Consider the following 19,786-nt stretch of genomic DNA (forward strand, 5'->3'; position numbering starts at 1 on the left):
ATGAGATTATTCATGTAAAGCACTCAGAAGAGTTATCTTTGCTATTACTCCAAGTTATTTACTCATACATGCTAATTGAGACAATGCATGAAGTGCAGTTTAGCCTTAAGGGAGTGTTATCTTTATACAGCAAATTCCTTGATCCGTCTGGAATCTCCAAGATACTAGATGGTTCTTGCCTTCAAGGTCAAATTGAGAGTGAATCACTTCTAAAGAAGAAAATCAGTGTCCAATAAATGCTGTGGGCTGGCCTAGAAATGTGAGAATCAAAAGCGACTTCAGCCAATCAGTCTCAGGGGATTCAGCAGCTGCTGCAGACCAAGACGCAGCCCCTGAGAAGGTGTCCAAGTGTGAGCAAAAAACCTAGAGGCTGAATGAAGCAGGCCAAGGAAGCAGCTGAGGCTGAAACTGAACAGCACTGCCTGCAGGGGGAGAAAGAGTTCAAGACCAAGGAAGCCGTTCCCTGGAATCCCACAGCAGCCATGGCACCTCCTACAGGAGGATCAGAGGAAGAAAACCAGCCTCCAGACCTACTTCCAGCAGAATGGGGGTGAAGGCTTGGATAGCCTCCTGGCTTTTGTCTGTGACACCTGGACAGAAATCCATGAAAACTGCTGCGTAAATGAAGAGGAGCAAGAAGAAGAAGCACCTGTACCATGGATTGGCATTTTAGATACCCTCAGGGAATATGAAGCTCCAGTTATATTCTTATGAAAAGGCATTAAATGATTTCTGTATATTATATAGAAGGTTCCTTCACTTCTTGGAGAATATAAAATATAGCTTCTTTGTACAGAGTTAGAACTTACCTATAAAGTTTCTGTTTACATTGTATTTAGTGCAAATTTAATGGGTATATGTTATCTGTTTTCCTATGCCTTTTAGCTCAAGTAACATATGTATCCATGTTGACTTTTTCTTTCTTATATCTAGTAAAAAAAATTCTTTGGAAAAAAAAGAGATTAATAATTTTTTCCCCCTGTAGCACTTTCTTGAATGTCAGGGACTCTATCTATGAAAAAATAGTCAATGGTTATCTGTAATCTGCGTGAATCAGCAGCCAGCCTTAAACTAGTCCATTCCTGCTAATGGTTAGAATAATGAATGCTAGTGTAACTGTTTGAGCTGCTTTTAGTTTCTCTTAATCAAAATTACTAGATGGTAGAATTGAAGAATTTGTTACATGTTATTACTTGGTGTACTGGTAATCATTTAAAAGTAACATTTTGTCATGCAAAAAGAAAAAAAAAGAATTTTCTAAATGTCCCTGGACAGATGAATGGATACAGAAAATGTACATACAGTGGAATACAAGTCAGCCTTAAAAAGAAGACACTTTTGCAATGACAACCAAAAGGCATCTTAGGGACAGTGGGCCACCTCTAGTCTATAATGGAATCTCTAGCCGTCTCCTTCAGCCTCTGGTGGAATAATTGCAGAAGGGGCACTCTGGGTGATGGGGGCTCCTGTGAGCCGGGGAGTGGGACTGTCCTCAGCCAATCGGCAAGCACAGGGCCATCCAGGAGCCAAGGAGCCCCGGCCGATTGTTGCTGATGGGAAATGTGATCCCAGGCTTGCCTGATCGTTTGATATTACCCCCACCAAAAAATTTTTAAAATCTGCATTTGTATGGAAGATTTCCACATTTTAAATGTTAGCCCAAATTTATACAAAATTGTAAGTTCAAACAACACCTGTTGCCAGAAGAGAGTCCCATTTTCAATGTCTGCCCTGGAGGTAAAGGGCACCAGCTCTGGATTTATATGACTTGAATTCAAATCCTACCTCTGGACCTTCCTGGCCGATTATTAATCACTCGCTGCCTCAATTTTCTCTTTCATAAAGTAGGGTTTATTAGAGTTTTACCTCATGAAAATTCTTGTGAGGACTGAATAAAATATCATGAAATCTAGACTAGAAAGAGCTGAACACAGTACCTGGCACAAAGTAAGAGTTCAATGCATGTCAGTTCTTATGATTTATTTATTTGAGATGGGGTCTGACTCTTGTCTAGGCTGGAGTGCTGTAGTGCAATCTCAGCTCACTGCAGCCTCCATCTCCTGGGCTCAAGCAATCCTCCCACCCCAGACTCCCAAGTAGCTGGGACTAGAGACATGGGCCACCATGGCTGGCTAATTTTTTTTGTAGAGATGGGGTTTCGCCATGTTGCCCGGGCTGGTCTCAAAACTTCTGAACTCAAGCAATCTGCCTGCCTTGGCCACTCAAAGTGCTGGGATCACAGGCATGTGCCACCATGCCCAGAAAGTTCTTATGGTTATTGTTTAATAAGCTCTGTCAATCCCTTAGGCTGGACACCAACAAATCTATCTAATTAGGTATGTGTAAGAATGGGGTTGTCCGTGAGGCTTAGATGAGCGAATACTTGTAAAGCTTTAGAATGGTCCCTGGAATACGGCAAGGGCTCAGTAAATGCTGGTTGTCATGATTCCCCTCTATCATCTGGCTGATTTTTTTTTTTTTTTTTTTTTTTGAGATGGGTTGTTCTGTCACCCAGGCTGGAGTGCAGTGGCATGATCTCAGCTCACTGCAACCTCCATCCCCACCGTGTTCAAGTGATTCTCCTGCCTTGGCCTCCCGAGTAGCTGGGATTACAGGTGTGTGCCTGGCTAATTTTTATAGTTTTAGTAGAGACAGGGTTTGGTCAGGCTGGTCTGGAACTCCTGACCTCAGGTGATCCGCCCACCTTGGCCTCCCAAAATGCCAGGATTAGATGTGTGAGCCAATGCGTCTGGCCCATCTGGGTGATTCTTGATAGCCCTCAGAAAAGATCAGCAGGAACACTGCGCTCTCCTTTCTACTCACATGTCAGGCAGACCATGGCAATGCGAATGGACAGATCCAGAGGCAGTGCCCAGCGTGTTGACACCCGGGAGATGGCGAAGGGGATGATGATTTCTGCAGGGACATAGAACTGCAGAGCATAGGTGCACAGGATGCCGGCAACGTAGAGAAGCTTGACAGACTGATACAACCTGCAAGACAAGCCACAGCGCTGCTCTCCACCGCCACTGTGTTCTGACACTGGCCTCCTTGGAACATTAACCTCTGAACTCGGGACAATGCCTTGGGCTTTTGTTTCCCTTTCTGAAAATGACAGAGAGGGACCTTCTAAGAGTCAAGAGGGAGAGCATGCAGTGAAAACAGGGGGAAGCTTTCCAGATTCAGTGGAAACAATTGAAAGAGTCATTTCTAAATGAAATAAAAACAATCTTGAGCTTGGGTATACATATAAATTTTTTTTTCTTTTTCTTTTTTTGAGTCTCACCTGTTGCCCAGGCTAGAGTGCAATGGCATGATCTTGGCTCACTGCAACCTCTGCCTCCTGGGTTCAAGAGATTTTCTTGCCTCAGCCTCCCAAGTAGTTGGGATTACAGGCACCTACCACCATGCTTGACTAATATTTTGTATCGTTAGTAGAGACGAGGTTTCCCCATGTTGGCCAGGCTGGTCTTGAACTCCTGACTTCATGATTCTCCAGCCTTAGCCTCCCAAAGTGCTGGGACTACAGGTGTGAGCCACTGCTCCCAGCTGAGCTTGGGTATATGTTGCACCTTCACAAATCACACAAAATACTCATGCTCAATATTATGTTTTAGAAAAGAGAGGCTCAGGCCAGACACTTTGCCCAGGGAGACACAGATGATAAGTGGCTAAGACCAAAAGCCCTAGATCTAAAACACTAGTCCGTTGTGATCTGTCAGTCCTTAGAAATTCTCTGGATTTCCCAAAGCTCTTGGCATATAACAGATGCCTCTAGTTGGTTGAGAGAACTGCAGAACTCCAAATCCTTTGGGAAGAGACAGTTTATAAATAGGGCTGTGTGAAAGGTAGCGGGGGTCAGGGTGGAATAAAAGGAGAAACAGGGTTACTTACCAGCCTCAAGCTAGGGGCAGAGAGTATGTGAGCCTTCAGGGGTTTTTGAGATTCTATCTAAGTTTTTTTTTTTTTTGATCTATTTGATCTATCTTCAGTCTACTAATGTGGTCGATGCACTTCCATGTTTAATAAATGTGTGTGTGAGCCTGGGTGCAGTGGCTCATGCCGACAATCCCAGCACTTTGGAAGGCCAAGGGGTGTGGATCACTTGAAGTCAGGAGTTCAAGACCAGCTTGGCTAACGTGGCAGACTCCCATCTCTACCAAAAGTACAAAAATTACCCAGACATGGTGGCACACACCTGTAATCCCAGCTACTTGGGAGGCTGAGGCAGGAAAATTGCTTGAACCCAAGAGGCAGAGGTTGCGGAAAGCCAAGATCACGCCATTGCACTCCAGCCAGGGTAACAAGAGAGAAACTCCATCTCAAAAAATAAATAAATAATAAGTGAATAAATAAATAAATTGTGTGTGTGTGTGTGTGTGTGTGTGTGTGTGTTTAGCCCATTCCTTAAAAAGGCTAACTTCCACATTTCTGTTTCTTGCTCACACTAGTCCTGCTGCCTGAGCACCTTCTTTACTCCATTTCCATCTGTTCAGACTCCACCAAGTGTTTGAAATGTCCCTCTTCTGAGCAGGTACCACAGCCAGATGCTTTTAGACACTGCCCAACTTAATCCTCATGACAACTCTGGTTTATTAATGAGGAAACACGTGCAGAGAGGTGAAGCAAATCAGCCACCACCATAAGCTAGTTGGCAGTACAACAGAGACCCAGAATGGTCCATGTTTGGATGGAGCTGACCTGCTGGATAACAAGTTTCCCTGCTGTCTCCTTCTGATGTGCTTTCTTTCCTTGGAAATCCCCAAGGCCTCTTTGCTACTGGGGAGAGCTTCTTTTTCTATGTTACAGTGTGTGTGTATACACTATCTGTCCCTCCTCTACTCCCATTGAATCGGGAGCCAGTGATGATAGTGAAGCCTCAAGGTCATAGTCTGCTCACATCACTTCCATCCGCACTCCTGTGTGTCTAGTCTGACATCTGCTTGTAATTGGCATGAAGTAAATGCTTGATGAGTGGCATTATCATCTTGTGAAAGGAACCCCATTTAGGCAAATTAGGGCTGCACGTCACTGTGACTGTCTGCTTGAGAAGACAGAAGTGTCCTATAATTAATGACATGACCTGGTGTGGGAGAAAATCCTGCATGATGGGATGTGGGTTCATGTGTCTGTTCAATAGGGCACTGTTGAAGTCTGTGGGGCTGCTAACCATCGCATGAGGTGGGTATATTAGAACATAAGAGTTTTACAGATTCCAATGGTCTTCCCAAATTGTTGTTTTGCTTGTTTGTTGAGACAGAGTCTCACTCTGTTGCCCAGGCTGGAGTGCAGTGGTGCTATCTTGGCTCACTGAAACCTCCACCTCCCAGGTTCAAGCAATTCTCCTACTTCAGCCTCCCTAGTAGCTGGGACTATAGGTGTGCACCACCATGCCTGACTAAGTTTTTTTTTTTTTTAGTAGAAATGGGATTTTACTGTGTTGGCCAGGCTGGTCTTGAACTCCTGACCTTAGGTGATCCACTCACCTCGGCCTCCCAAAGTGCTAAGATTACATGCATCACCACATCAGCTTGTTTGTTTGTTTTTAAGAGACAGGGGTCTCACTGTGTCACTCAGGCTGGAGTGGAGTGCAGTGGTGTGATGACAGCCTTCAGTAACCTCAAACTCCTGGGCTCAAGTGATCTTCCCATTTCACCCTCCCTGGGACTACAGGTGTGAGACATCATGCTCAGCTAAGTTTTAGGAATCTTTTTGTAGAAATGGGGTCTCACCATGTTGCCCAGGATGGCACAATTGGTTTTTGTTTTCCACTTTTTTATCTTGTTACTCTGACTTGGGGAAAGTGAACCATTGGCTGTGGCAAGCAAGACTTGGTGGTGAGACTTAGTAAACATAACAGGAAGTGTGGCCACCCGCTGACTCCTCTCTCTGTCTCTTGTCTTCTCCCAGTGCCCCTCCCTTCTCCCCTTAGGAGACCAAGGACTCTCACTTGTGTCCTCTCTTCTTAAGTCATGTCCTCCTTCACACTAAGATGTCAACGCTCAACTCAATTTAGGAGGCTGTTGTTGAAGGAGGAACTCCCTGGACAGAGAATCTGGAGACTATGGTTCCAATGACAACTTTGCTTCTTCTGTGGGAGGCTCTCTAGACCTTGGTTTTCCAGCTGTGGAAGGGAGGAGGAAGTGACCTACATGTTTCCACCCATCCCTTAGTCTCCACCACCTGACAGCCCATGAAGGTACCAGCAGTTAGGCAGGTTAAGGCTTATGCTGGCCTTGATGTCATCTCCAAACCGCAGGTAGCCCAGAGTCCCGATGCCGATGTACAGGGCAGTGACGATGGATATTCCCAAAGACAGGATGGCTGGGAAGTGGCGGGCATCTTTCATCTTGTTTTCCAGAGGCAGAACCTACAGAAACATCACAGTGTAAAGAGTAAGAAGGAGAAAGAGAAACATGAACATAAAAAAAAAAAAAAATGGCATCCCACTTCTGGATGTCTACCCGAAAGAACTGAAAGCAGGGCCTCAAAGAGATATTTGTACACTGATGTTCATAGTAGTGTTATTCATAATAGCCAAATGTGGAAGCAACCCAAGTGTCTAGCAACAGAAAAGGGATGCACAAAATGTGGTGTATCCATGCAATGGAATGTGATTTAGCCCATAAGAAGAAGGAAGTTTTGACACATGCTACCATGCAGATGGATCTTGAGGACATTATGATGAGTGTAAAAAGCCAGTCACAAAACAAGGGCTGCCTGATTCCACTTATGCATGGTACCTAGAGTAGGCAGGTTCAAAGAGGCAGAATGCTAGTTGGGAAGGACTGGCATGAGGAGGGTATGGGAGTTATTTTTAAACGAGTACAGAGTTTGTTTTGCAAGATGAGGAGTTCTGCAGATGGACGGCAGTGATGGCTGTGCAATACACTGAATTTAATATATATGCATACTTGAAATGGTTAAGATGGCAAATTCTATGTTAGGTGTGTTTCATCACGACTGAAGGAAAAAGGAAGTAAAAGAGGAGGAAAAAAGGTCGGAAGATGAGGGTAAGAAGGAAGAAAAAGATAAAAAGAAAAAACCAGAGTCACAAGATGAGCCCTGGATGGTTAAGAGCTGGAAGGGCCCCTGAAGTTATACAGACCAAAGATCTCAAGACTCTGGGGCAGTTAGATCTGGCCAGCAGATGCATTTTGTTTTGACAGCACAGTCTTTTAGACAATTCAATATGATTGCCTTTAGGTACAACATTCTTTTCCCATTCACCAGGCCCACCTCCCTTCACCCCCGCCCACCAATGAATTATACCTGGCTTTCCAAAGACATTTGCATTTGAACCTCCTAATTCCGGAGCAGCCTTCCCCATCACCCATTACTATACAGTGGGGAGGCTGAGACTTCAGGAACACAGGGCGCTGGTGACAGTTGGGACCAGAAAGCGCTTCGTGGTTCCACCAGCAGGGCGTTGCCCCACACCCTAGATTCTCACTCTTCTGTTCTCAGAATCCTTCTTCCCCTAAATGCATACCTGATTCTAAGAGAATCCAAGTTGAGGCCAATCTGCCTCTTGTCAGTTGGGCATTTGAAGGTCTCTTCTGTCTTTAAAACCAATCTTCCTTTTCCTCATCCCATAATTTCCTTCTCAGGCTCTTATTGTCCCAGAGACCACCCCACCTTCTCCTACTCCTTGTTCAGACTGTGTGCTAAGCCCTCTCTACATGCGCTATTTAGCTAATGTGTTCCTTATCTGAAAACGGGCTCAAATGAATTTTGCTTTTTTTTCTTTTTCAGAGAGTGTCATCTGTCACCCAGGCTGGGGTGCAGCAGTACAATCACAGTTCACTACAACCTCCAGCTCCCAAGCTCAAGAGAGCCCTCCCACCTCAGCCTCCTGAATAGCTGGGACTATAGGCATGTGCTGCCATGCCCAGCTAATTTTTGTATTTTTTGTAGAGATGGGGTTTTGCCATGTTGTCTTGAACTCTTGGGCTCAAGTGATCCTACCATCTCGGGCTCCCAAAGTGCTGGGATTACAGGTGAGAGACATCACACCTGGCCGAATTTTGCAAATTTTGTGGAGAATTACACAAGCACCATAATGGCACAGACAAGGGCTTAGTAAATGTCAGCAGTTATGATTTTTTAATACTCTGAAGACCATAACTCTATGAAGTTGGCGCCTGCCTAATTCTTGTTTTAACAGATGAGAAAAACAAGACTGAAAATGAGATAACATCCCAAGTTACAGAACCAGAAAGTGGCAGATTCAGGTTGTAAACCAGGGCTGTCATCCAAAGTCCAAGGATGTGCTTCTACTCTTAAAGCAATGGGCATATTTGTTACTAAATAGGAATTTAGCATCTTTTCCCTTGTACTGTTGAATGCTTTTTTGTTGTGTAGGCAAAATTCCAGCCCTGCAACCCCTAACCCTTCCTCCACTCCAGGAATTTGGAAGATGCTTGAGGGCAGTGTCATGTTGGGTCATCCCTGTGCCTTTGCACTTTCTTCTGGATTAGGTCTAGTTGCAGCAGGAGCTCAGGAGGATGTTTGACAATTATACAATAGTTATATGAAGAGCCGACGAACCAGCTGAGCTCTTGTACCCTGTGATACAATTTTGCTGCATATATTCTCAAGACCAAAAATGATCTTTTCACAAGGCCAATCAGACTGAGTAGCTGGCTTCCTCTCTCTCTCTGTCTACAATTAATCAGTCAAAGAGAAAAATGGCTGTTGACATAGAGTGGAAAGGTTGCTGGACTGAGTGTCAGATGTACTAAGTTTTAATCACATCTGCACAGTTCCTAGCTGGTGACTTAACTGAAGTCCCTTTCTCTCTCTGGGACTGTCCCTCTTCTGCAAAACTGGAGCTGGGCTAGAAGAGTTCTTCTTAAGATAATTTCAGTTAATACTAAGAATCACCAGCACACAGGAGGCATTCAAGAAATACTTACTGAACAAATATTGTCATCATTTTATAGTTGGAGAATTAGAGTGCAGGGAGTAGCCCCATCCAAAGCAAGATTCCAGCACATTCTGCCTCCCAAGTCACTTGCTCAACTACCACACTATGCTTTTGTCCTTGACTATTCCAAATTCTCAAAACAAAGTGCTCCCAGTTCCATATAGATGAAGTAAGCACACTTCACAATATCTCTTTCACTGATTACAACTAAAAGTCCTGGATGAAACACATAAAGCAATTGTGCACGGATTCTGAAGAGTAAATAGCAGCAGGCAGAATGGGGAGGGAAAGCAAAAGAAAAAATGACCGTCATGGCGGAGAGTTTCCCGATTTTTTTCTTCCCGCATGTCCTAGTTTAACCTCAAGGGACACCCAAATCCTAGAACTATACAGTGCATAGAGACAGAAAATAACATCAAGAGAAACTTCTTTATGGCCAGGTGACTTAGAATAGGGTCCCCTGTGGGATGAAGAGCATGGAGAGAATCTCTATTTTTCTGTTTCTTTGTTTTATCTCCAGGGCATGACCTTAAGGCAAGTCCCAGTCACTAAGCAGCATTCTGGCATATCAGTGGCTGCAGTGGTCATGCGAGCACTTAGAAATCTGAGATAAAAATCCTTCTCTCTACACAGAAGTACTGGGAAAGTGAGCTTTAGGATACTGAAGAATGTGGGAAATCAGGACTGGCTACATGATTTATGGGCCCCAGTGCAAAATGAAAATGCAGGGTTCCTAGGTGAAAGATGATTCCAGCAGAGTGTTAAGGTAAGTGTGAGATCCTTCTGAAGGCTGGACCCTATGTGGCTGCATGATTCGCCTGCTCAGGAAAGTGGCCTTGGAAAGAATCACTACTATGCTTTTTCTTTATCTTTTCGCTCATTGCTCAACCCCAGAGGCAGACCTGCTCACAGGAAGTACATGATAGTGAAGGAGACTAAAATCCTAGTTTTCTAGCCAGAGATGGGAAAAAGAAGTCACTGTGAGCTGGCTAGTGTGGAGGAAAACACAAGAGAACAGGAAATTGGAAAAAGCAATCTCCTAAAATCTGTGAATAATGTCCTGGGCCCAGCCCTGAGCTGTACATGTGTGGAACTGATGGGAAGCATCAAAGCAAAGGCTTTGAGAATTGAACTACTGTGTAGAGTCCCATCTGCAGATTGGCACTGGGTGGCACATGAGCAGGGTAGAGTCAAATATCGCTTCAAGGGCTTTGAAAACTAATTGGATATTGAAACCATAGCCCACAGAAGGTGAGCAAGGACTTATGATCTGAATCTAACCAGGTAGATGGTTTGCTAAAACAAAAAAATCAACATTCTGAACAGGATTTTAACAGGATCCTGAGTCTTCTAAAATAATATTCAAAATGCATAGGTCTAAAATTATTCATCCTACAAAGAACCAGAAAAATCTCACCAGCTTTTGAGAGAAAACACAATAGATGCCAACCTTAGGATGACTCAAACATTGGAAATATCAGGCAAAGACTTTAAAGCAGATATTATAACCATACTTCAAAAAGTAAGGGAGAATACTATTACAATAAATGGACAGATACAAGTTCTTAGCAAAGTAGAAGCAATGTGAAAGAAACAAGTGGAAATATGAAAACTGGAAAATAAAATTAGAAAATTTAAATACTTTACTACTGTAGGGGCCTGATAGCAGAATGTAGACAATAGAAAACAAAGTCAGGAAATTTGAGGATAAACAGGAATGATAAAATCTGAACAACAACGGGCAAAAATATTTTTTTAAAAAATGAATAGAGCCTCAGAAACCTGTGGAATATATAGGTGACTTGAACAACATGGGTTTGAATCATGCAGGTCCACTAACACATGGATATTTTCAACCAAATGCACATCGAAGCTGCAGAATTCCTGGGCTGCAAAACCTGTATGTATGTATGGAGGGCTGACTTTTCAGATACTCGGGTTCTGCAAGGCCAACTGCAGGACTTGAGTAGGTGCAGACTGTTTACACACTGGGTGTGTCTGGGGTGGGCGGGGTCTTGGAACCAGTCTCCTGCATATGCTAAGGGATGACTATACGTTAAAAAGTCTAACATTCAGGTTATTGGGATCTCAGATGGAGAAGAAAAAGAGATTGGCGAAGAAAAAAAATCGAAAAAATAATGACTGAAAACTTCCCAAATTAGGTAAAAGACAAATATTTACAGATTCAAGAGATCCCAAACAGGACAAACTCAAAGAAACTATATTAACTATAATACAGTATAACTGCTGATTTAAAAATACTCTTTAAAATTATGAAAGCAACCAGAGAAAAACACATAGGAGAACAATGATTCAAACATTTGCAGATTTTTAATCAGAAACCACTAAGGGGAAAAAGAAAGGAAATCATATTTTCAAAATGATGGAAAAAAAAAGAATTGCTCACCTAGAATTTTGTATTGTGCAAAAATATCCTTTAGGAATAAAGGCAAAGACGATCTCAGATCAAGAAAATGAAGATAATTTGTTACTAGCAGACCTGCTCTGAAAGAAATGCTAATGAAGGTTCTTCATGCTAAAGGGAAATGATGCCAGAAGGAAATGGGATTTCAGGAATAAAGAAAGAGCAACAGAAATGGTCAATATCTGAGTAGATACAATAGCCTGTTTTTTTCTCCTAGTAAGTTTATTACAAAAACTATATATGACTATTGAAAGCAAAAATGATAACATTGTTGGTGTTTCAGTGTATCTGGATACATATGGCAATACAACATAAGGGGGGAAGTGCCCTATACGACTGTAAAATTTTGACAGGTAAACTGTCAAAGGATAAAATATTAACTCAAAGTGAACTGTGAAAATGTATATTATAATCCCTAGATAACCTACTAAAAGTATTATGGAAAAAGATATCATCAAAAAGTCAATAGGCCAATTAAAGTGTTAAAGTGGAATACTATAGAAATATAATAATCAAATCTGTGTGGTTCTGGCATAATGGTGGACATATAGACCAATGGAATAGAATTGAGAGTATAGAAATAAACCCTTACATCGATGGTCAATTGATTTTTGACAAGTGCGTCAAAACTACACAACATGGAAAGAATAGTCTTGTCAACAGATTGTGCTGGGACAACTGGATAATCACATAGAAAAACATGAAGTTGGACTCTTACCTCATACCACATGCAAAAATTAACTCAAAATGGATTAAAGACCTACATACAAGAGTGAAAACCATAAAAATCTTAGAAGAAAACTCTGAGGTAAATCTCCATGACCTTTGATTTCTTTTTCTTTTTCTTTTTCTTTTTTTGGAGGCAGGGACTTGCACTGTCACCTAGGCTGGAGTGCAATGATGCAATCATAACTCACTGCAGCCTTGAACTCCTGGGCTCAAGTGATTCTCCTGCCTTGGCTTCCTGAGCAGCTGGGACTATAGGTGTGTGCCTCCACACCCAGCTAATTAAAAAAAATTTTTTTTTTTGCAGAGACAGGGTTTCTGTATGTTGCCCAGGCTGGTCTCAAAGTCTTGCCCTCAAGTGATCCTTCTGCCTCAGCCTCCTAATGTGCTGGATTAAAGGCGTGAGCCACCACATCTAGCCATGACCCTAGATTTTGCAATAGATTCTTAGACATAACAGAAAAAGCACAAGCAGAAAGAAAGAGAAGAATTGGACTTCATCAAAATTAAACATTTTTGTACATCACAGTTCACTATCAAGAAAGTCAGAAGCCAGGCATGATGAACTATGGTCACGCAACTATAATCCCAGCTGCCTGGGAGGCTGAGGCAGGTGGGTCACTTGAGCCCAGGGACTAAAAGCCAGCTTGGGCAACATAGCAAGATCCCATCTCATTTTTTTTTTTTTTTTGAAACAGTCTCTGTCACTCAAGCTGGAGTGCCGTGATCTGATCTTAGCTCACTGCAACCTCCACCTCATGGGTTCAAGAAATTCTCCTGCCTTAGCCTGTTGAGTAGCTGGGATTACAGGTGCATGCCATCATGCCTGGCTAATTTTTGTATTTTTAGTAGACATGGGGTTTCACCATGTTTAGCCAGGCTGGTCTTGAACTCCTGATCTCAAGTGATCTGCGAGCCTCAGCCTCCCAAAATTCAGGAATTACAGGTGTGAGCCACTGCGCTCAGCCCCATCTCATTTTTTAATAAGAAAAAATTTAAAAGAGAAAAAGCAGGGGAGAAGACAAGAATAAAAAAAAAATTTGCAAATCATTCTTCTGATAAGAATTTAGTATCCAGAATATATAAAGAACTCTTAAAACTCAACAACAAAAAGACAAACAACCTAACTAAAAATAAGCAAAGGACTTGACTAGACATTTCACCAAAGAAGTTGTACAAAGTGCCAACAAGCAAATGAAAAGATGTTCAATGTCAAAAATCTGTACACAAATGCTTACAGCAGTATCATTCATGATTGTCAAAAACTAGAAACAACCCAAATGTTGTTTGACAGGTGCGTTGATAAGCTGTGGTACTGCCCAGACAGTAGATGCTCTGCAATAGAAAGCAAGGTGTTATTGATGTGTCCATCAGCATGGATGACTTTAAAGTGCATTAGGCTAAGTGAAAGAAGCCAGTCTCAGAATCTCATACATACTGTATGATCCCATATAGGTGACCTTTTGGAAAAGAGAAGACAGTACAGGCAGAGAACAGAAGGTGGTTGTGAGGGGTTAGTGGTAGGTAGGGAAGCTGACCACAAAGGACCAGCACGAGGGAGTTTTTGTAGTGAAGACTTGTTCTGAATCCTGATTTTGGTGCATTTATTCCTCTACGTGTTTCTCTAAATTTACAGGAATGTACAGCAAAAAAGTAAATGTTACTGTATGTACACTAAGAGTAAATTTAAAAAATATATAAACAGCACTACCCTTCCACAAGTGTGGAAGTAGAGGCTATAGACTGTAAATACACAGAACTTTCCAGGTTAAAACTCCTTTATGTTTAATCAAATCCTTTAAACTGGGCACCGTGGTTCATCTTGATTTTAAAAGATTAGGAAACTCATGTTGACAGGAGGATAAATGTTTACTAGGAATATGGGGACAAAAATAAAACTGTCTCCTGACTGCTTCTCTGTTGTAAACAACTTTTCTCCTGCTGGTGACAACTGTCCCAAGTGAAGCCAGAGGTTACTTTCTCCCATGGGCGTTTTCTAGCAGCCCAAAACATGGCCAGTGGGACACAGAAACCCAGAGCTCACAGCTCCTTTCCAGAAGGTCACTCACAGCACCAGGGATAAGGCCACCTCAATTCAAACCTTACCACACCAATGCTTTCAAAAGAAAAAATGGCTGTTCCGAAGAAGAGAGGGTAGGTCTTCCAGCTTGCTACCAGTGGCAACCGACTGGGGTCTGGGATTTCCTGAAGGAGAGAGAAACACTATGAGACAATCACTTCCAAAGCACATTTCAGCTCCTTTAAGAGAGGGGTACTCTAAAATGAGGCCTGAATTTTTAAAAATTGAATATCAAGAAGTTTAGAAAACTTCAAAGGGTTGTAGGCCATGATCAAAGTTGATTTCAACACTGCGCAATACCAAAGAGCCAGAGGATGGTATCGTCAAAGTACTGAAGGATTAGCCTCTCGTGGAGGGAGTTTGGTTTATCAAAAACCTCCAAAAGGGCCAGGCGCGGTGGCTCACAGCTATAAGCCCTATACTTTGGGAGGCTGAGGTGGGCGAATCACAAGTTCAGGAATTTAAGACCAGCCTGGCCAACATGGTGAAACCCCGACTCTATTAAAAATACAAAAATTAGACGAATGTGATGGCACATGCCTGTAATCCCAGCTACGTGGGAGACTGAGGTAAGAGAATTGCTTGAACCCGGAGGCGGAGGTTGCAGTGAGCTGAGGTTGTGCCACTGCACTCCAGCGTGGGTAAAAGAGCAAAACTCCATCTCAAAAAACAAACAAAAAAACCTTCAAAAGAAAACCTTACACACCGCAGATTAGTGCCAACCTAATGTGCTCCTGAACTGTCCTTTGAAGGGACAATGGTCACAGGTGTTGGAAATTGCTGTGACTGCAGCCATAGTAATAATCTAGGAAGCCAAAGTAATGAGTTAAATATGAAAGAACCCTGTTCTTCTTTAATGAGCTGTTAACTGAAGGGGAGAAGACTGTGTAGAATAAATATTCTATGTACCTTGTGACCCACAGTGTGAAAATGATGACAGAACCATTTTTCTAATTGGGCAATCTTTGGAATTGTCCAAAAATGTATCAAAGGTAGCTATCTCATTAGGAAATTTAATTTTATAGAATTCATCAATATCTCCTAAGGAATATAAGATTGATCTTCAGTTCTTCTAAAATGTTTGACTGTTATTTTTACTAAATTTCACAGACAGCGTAACTTTTTTTCTCTTTTGACTCCTTAAAGAGAACATCTGGAAGTTATTAAATATGCCAAGAGACTTCTGAGACTTAACTTTCTTTGTAGTGTTGTCCACTATAAAAGAAGAATTAGTTTGGGCACAATGGCTTACGCCTGTAATCCCAGCACTTGGTGGGCTGAGGTGGCGAGATCACTTGAGGTCAGGAGTTGGAGACCAGCCTGGACAACATAGAAAACCCCGTCTATTCTAAAAATACAAAAATTAGCTGGGCATGGTTGCTGGTGCCTGTAGTCTCAGCTACCCAGGAGGCTGAGGCAGGAGAATCACTTGAACCCGAAGGCAGAGCTGCAGTGAGCTGAGATCGTACCGCTGCACTCGAGCCTGGGTGACAGATTGAGACTCCATCTCAAATGAATAAATAAAAATTAGAAAGGATAGCAAATTAGGAAACTGAGAGAAAATCAATAGCCATAATTCAACCTCAAAGATATCATAACTAACATTGTAATAGATTTGCTTACAGTTTTCTTTGTTTGGCTTTTTTTTTTTTTTTAGTAACAAGACACTTACTGAAAGCTTATGGTTTTTGAGACTCTGCATACACCTCTGTGACTAAATATTTAATTTTTTTTTCTCTTGCCTTCCTTAGGGGCAATAGCGGGTACCTGAAATTGTAGCCTATGGGTAATTCAATAAGTTTTAGCTATAGTACAAGAACCTCTTTTCACCTGCCTTTTGCTGCCAGCCAACAATTATAGGAACAATCTATAGTTCACCAACCAAGAGGTTTTCCTTGCAAGCACACTTAAAAAAAAAAAAAAGCCAGATTTTGACATAAAAGTAGGTATTTAAGGCCAGTTGTGGTGGCTCACGCCTGTAATCCCAGCACTTTGGGAGGCCAAGGCAGGTGGATCACAAGGTCAAGAGATCGAGATCATCCTGGCCAACATGGTGAAACCCCATCTCTACTAAAAACACAAAAATTAGCCGGGTGTTTGACATGTGCCTGTAGTCCCAGCTACTTGGGAAGCTGAGGCGGAAGAATTGCTTGAACCCGGAAGGCAGAGGTTGCAGTGAGCCGAAACTGTGCCACTGCACTCCATCCTGGCAGCAGAGCAAGACTCCATCTCAAAAGAAAAAAAAAAAAGTAGGTATTTAGAGAAAGAACATGAACAAGGAGACAACCAGAAGAATGGGATTGCTCAGAGACATCTTTGTAGAAGCAATGCTACAGTGAGGTGTGTGTCTCTTACCACCTACAGGGTTGGCTCCAGGTATTTAAAGCTCAGTCTGTCTGATACGAAAACACTGTCCAGTGGAGTGGGCAGCTGTGTGGTGTGTACTCACCTGGGTGATGTACTGGGTGATGATGACCAAGCTGACCAACATGCTGATGTTGGCCAGCATGGAGAAGATGGTCAAGATCCTGAGGTTCCGGATGAGGACCAGCAGCACCAGGAAGGGCAGGAAGGAGAGCATGTAGAGTCGTGAGTCCATGGTGGGGGTCAGAATCACGGTCTCATTGGAGTTACAGTTGTTGGTTGTGCTATTAACAGCTTCCACTACCTAAGGAAGGAATGGGAGAAACAAGAGGGGGAGATGATGACTCTTCTAGCCTCATGGTTGGCTCAGTGCCTTACCCCTAATCAAACTCCCTCAAAACAAATTGGAGTGTTTCATGGTACCAACTCTCACGGGGGGGTAGGGTGAATTTAGAACTCATTCTAAACCCTCTGCACCATACTACCTCAAAAGAGGTTGTATAGGCTGGTTGCGGTGGCTCACACTTCCAATCCCAGCACTTTGGGAGGCCGAGGTGGGTGGATCATTTGAGATCAGAAGTTCGAGACTAGCCTGGCCAACATGGTGAAACCCTATTTCTACTAAAATAAAAAAATTAGCCAGGCGAGGTGGCGAATGCCTGTAATCTCAGCTACTCAGGAGGCTGACGCACGAGAATCGCTTTAACATGGGAGGGTAGAGGTTGCAGTGAGCTGAGATCATACCATCACACATGGCTGTGCAACAGTGAGGCCCTGTATATATATGTGTGTATGTGTGTGTGTGTGTGTGTGTGTACACACAATACTTATAATATATAATATATATGTGTATACATAAATATAACATGTTTTATACATTATACATATATATAACATATATAATAATATGTATGTTATATATATAAAGCAATTCTTGCTTTAACCTGGGAGGTAGAGGCATAAAATATACATACATATACATATGTATATATGTGTGTATATATATATATAACATATTATATGTATACATATACATATACATATAAAAGGTTGTACAAATAGTTAAAAATAAATGTAATACAAAATAAATAACTGGATTCACAGTGGCTATTTGTGAGCTTTTGGCAACTAGTATCCATTTCTCCTGATACCAGTTTGATTTTAGTGAATTCTCTCTTCTCACTGAATGCAGCATTGGAGGACTGTAAATCACAATGTGGCAGAGCTAGGGGATTGGCCTTTAACTCAAGCTGGGGCAGGCAGATCCTCTTCCAGAAATCTGAGTGTCAATCTAAGCATAGGGACCTAAGAACAGACTAGAAAAGGGCAAAGATTAATACTGGATTCCTGAGGAGGCTGCTCATTAGTTCTACCATCCACATCCTCCTCACTACCCTGGCTTCTGTTCTTCCCTCAGACCTGCATTTTAATTTAGTGAAAGGTAACATCCTCCCACGAAACTTACTTTCTGCTTAAATTCCCCCAGAATCTGTTTTTTTTGTGATAACCTAAAAACTTCATCACTTACTGTTTCCTAATTAACACAGACACTTACTGCCTACTAATTGGCACAATGCTGGCATTTTAAATAAGAAAAGTCTTTCTTGTGTAGATTGGACCATTCATTGCAGAAGATTTAGTAGCCCTGGACCCCACCCAATGAAAGCCATGAGATGCCCAATCACTGTGATAAACAAGAAACCATCCCCCAGCTCCCACACAATATAGACACCCCCTTGTAAAGTCAGTAGGTAAGTGAATGCCACCACCCTCCATTTAAAGTCAGCATGACCTAACTGATACAGTCTTATTGGACAAGCAGTGCAAACCACTGCAGAACAATTAGGAACTAGAGTTCAGCAGGAGAAAAACATAAATGGATTGATAATCTCAGTACCACGATGCTAACATCTTGGGAGTATTCATCTATATATTTTCTATACAATATCACAAATTACATGTATTATACATATTCTTTTTATTTTATAAGACTTCAATCATAGCGTTCACTTTTTTCTTTTGTTAAATGTCCCTTGCATTTAACAATACACTGTGGATACATAGATGAATCACGTATTATTTTATTCTGATTCCTTACTACAACAGCAAAAATAACTGGAACAACAGCCAGGCACTCAAGGCCCTCCATAAATGGGCCCTATCAAACTTTCAAGGTTTCTTCCTCTCCCATGACCTACTCTTCCTCCTGTAGCCAATGATATTGCATCTCCTGGGCAAGTCCCATAACTTCCTACCTCCAGGTTTTCACTGATTTCTTCTCTCATCTTGGCTGCCACCACTTTTTCTCCAACCTGTCAGTACCCAGCTCAGATGCACCACCCCCCGGAGGACACTTTCCCTGCTCCAGTGATCTCTGCAATGTAATTTGCACTCTGACCTCATGTTGTTGTTGTTAGTGGTATCCTGGCCTGGCACCAAAATATCATATTGATATTTAACTTACCAGGTTTTAGAACACATCCTATTTGGCCTATAAACTCCTTGTTGCAGTGTCTGCCTTGATAATAATGCAGATGAGAAATAAATGTAGATAATAATAAATGCAGATGATAAGTATAGGTCTGTACATGTCAGATTGCTTTCTGAAAAAAAATCTGACAATGCCTTAAGAACCTTCAAAACAATCAAACTCTTTGACTCAGTAATTTTACTTTAAGAAACATTCAGGAAATGAAGTGCACAAAGACCTTTGTGCCAACAGATTATAGTAGAGAAACAAAGGAAAATAAGGAAAATGTTCAGCAATAGAAGATTGATGAAGTTATGATCAATCTATGTGATGGAATATTATGCAACTATTGAAAATTACATGACAAAATGTAAGGATATTGCAAAATGCTGACCAGTTAAGGTTACATTAAATTATAACCATGAATAGTTGGATTAAGAATAATTGATTTTGTTTTGTTTTGTTTGCAGAAATACAACATAGGTTTAAGAACTTGAGCTTTGGCATCAGAAGGCCTGAGTTTTTGTTTGTTTGTTGGATTTTTATTTTGTTTTGTTTTTGAGATGGAGTCTTGCTTTGTTGCCCGGGCTGGAGTGCAATGGAGCAATCTCAGCTCTCTGCAACCTCCAACCTCCTGAGTAGCTGGGATTACAGATGCACGCCACCATGCCTGGCTAATTTTTGTATTTTTAGTAGAGATGGGGTTTCACTATGTTGGTCAGGCTGGTCTTGAACTCCTGACGTAGTGATCTGCCAGCCTTGATCTCCCAAAGTGCTGGGATTACAGCTGAG

At 42.0% G+C, this 19,786-nt stretch overlaps 1 protein-coding gene across 3 annotated transcripts in view; it reads right to left on the minus strand.

Annotated features, from left to right (window-relative positions):
- Nucleotides 1-19,786, minus strand: part of SLC36A2 (solute carrier family 36 member 2) — a 40,598-nt gene that overhangs the window by 10,404 nt on the left and 10,408 nt on the right. For all 3 annotated transcript variants that reach the window (XM_002744403.7, XM_078363358.1, XM_017969027.4), the window contains exons 6-9: nt 16,610-16,828; nt 14,187-14,285; nt 6,204-6,370; nt 2,824-2,993 (exon numbers count right to left, since the gene is read on the minus strand). In XM_002744403.7, the coding sequence (XP_002744449.1) occupies nt 2,824-2,993; nt 6,204-6,370; nt 14,187-14,285; nt 16,610-16,828 (655 nt within the window). The remainder of the gene's footprint in view (nt 1-2,823; nt 2,994-6,203; nt 6,371-14,186; nt 14,286-16,609; nt 16,829-19,786) is intronic.

The sequence above is a fragment of the Callithrix jacchus genome, chromosome 2, assembly GCF_049354715.1.
Source record: "Callithrix jacchus isolate 240 chromosome 2, calJac240_pri, whole genome shotgun sequence".
Taxonomy (NCBI): Eukaryota; Metazoa; Chordata; class Mammalia; order Primates; family Cebidae; genus Callithrix; species Callithrix jacchus.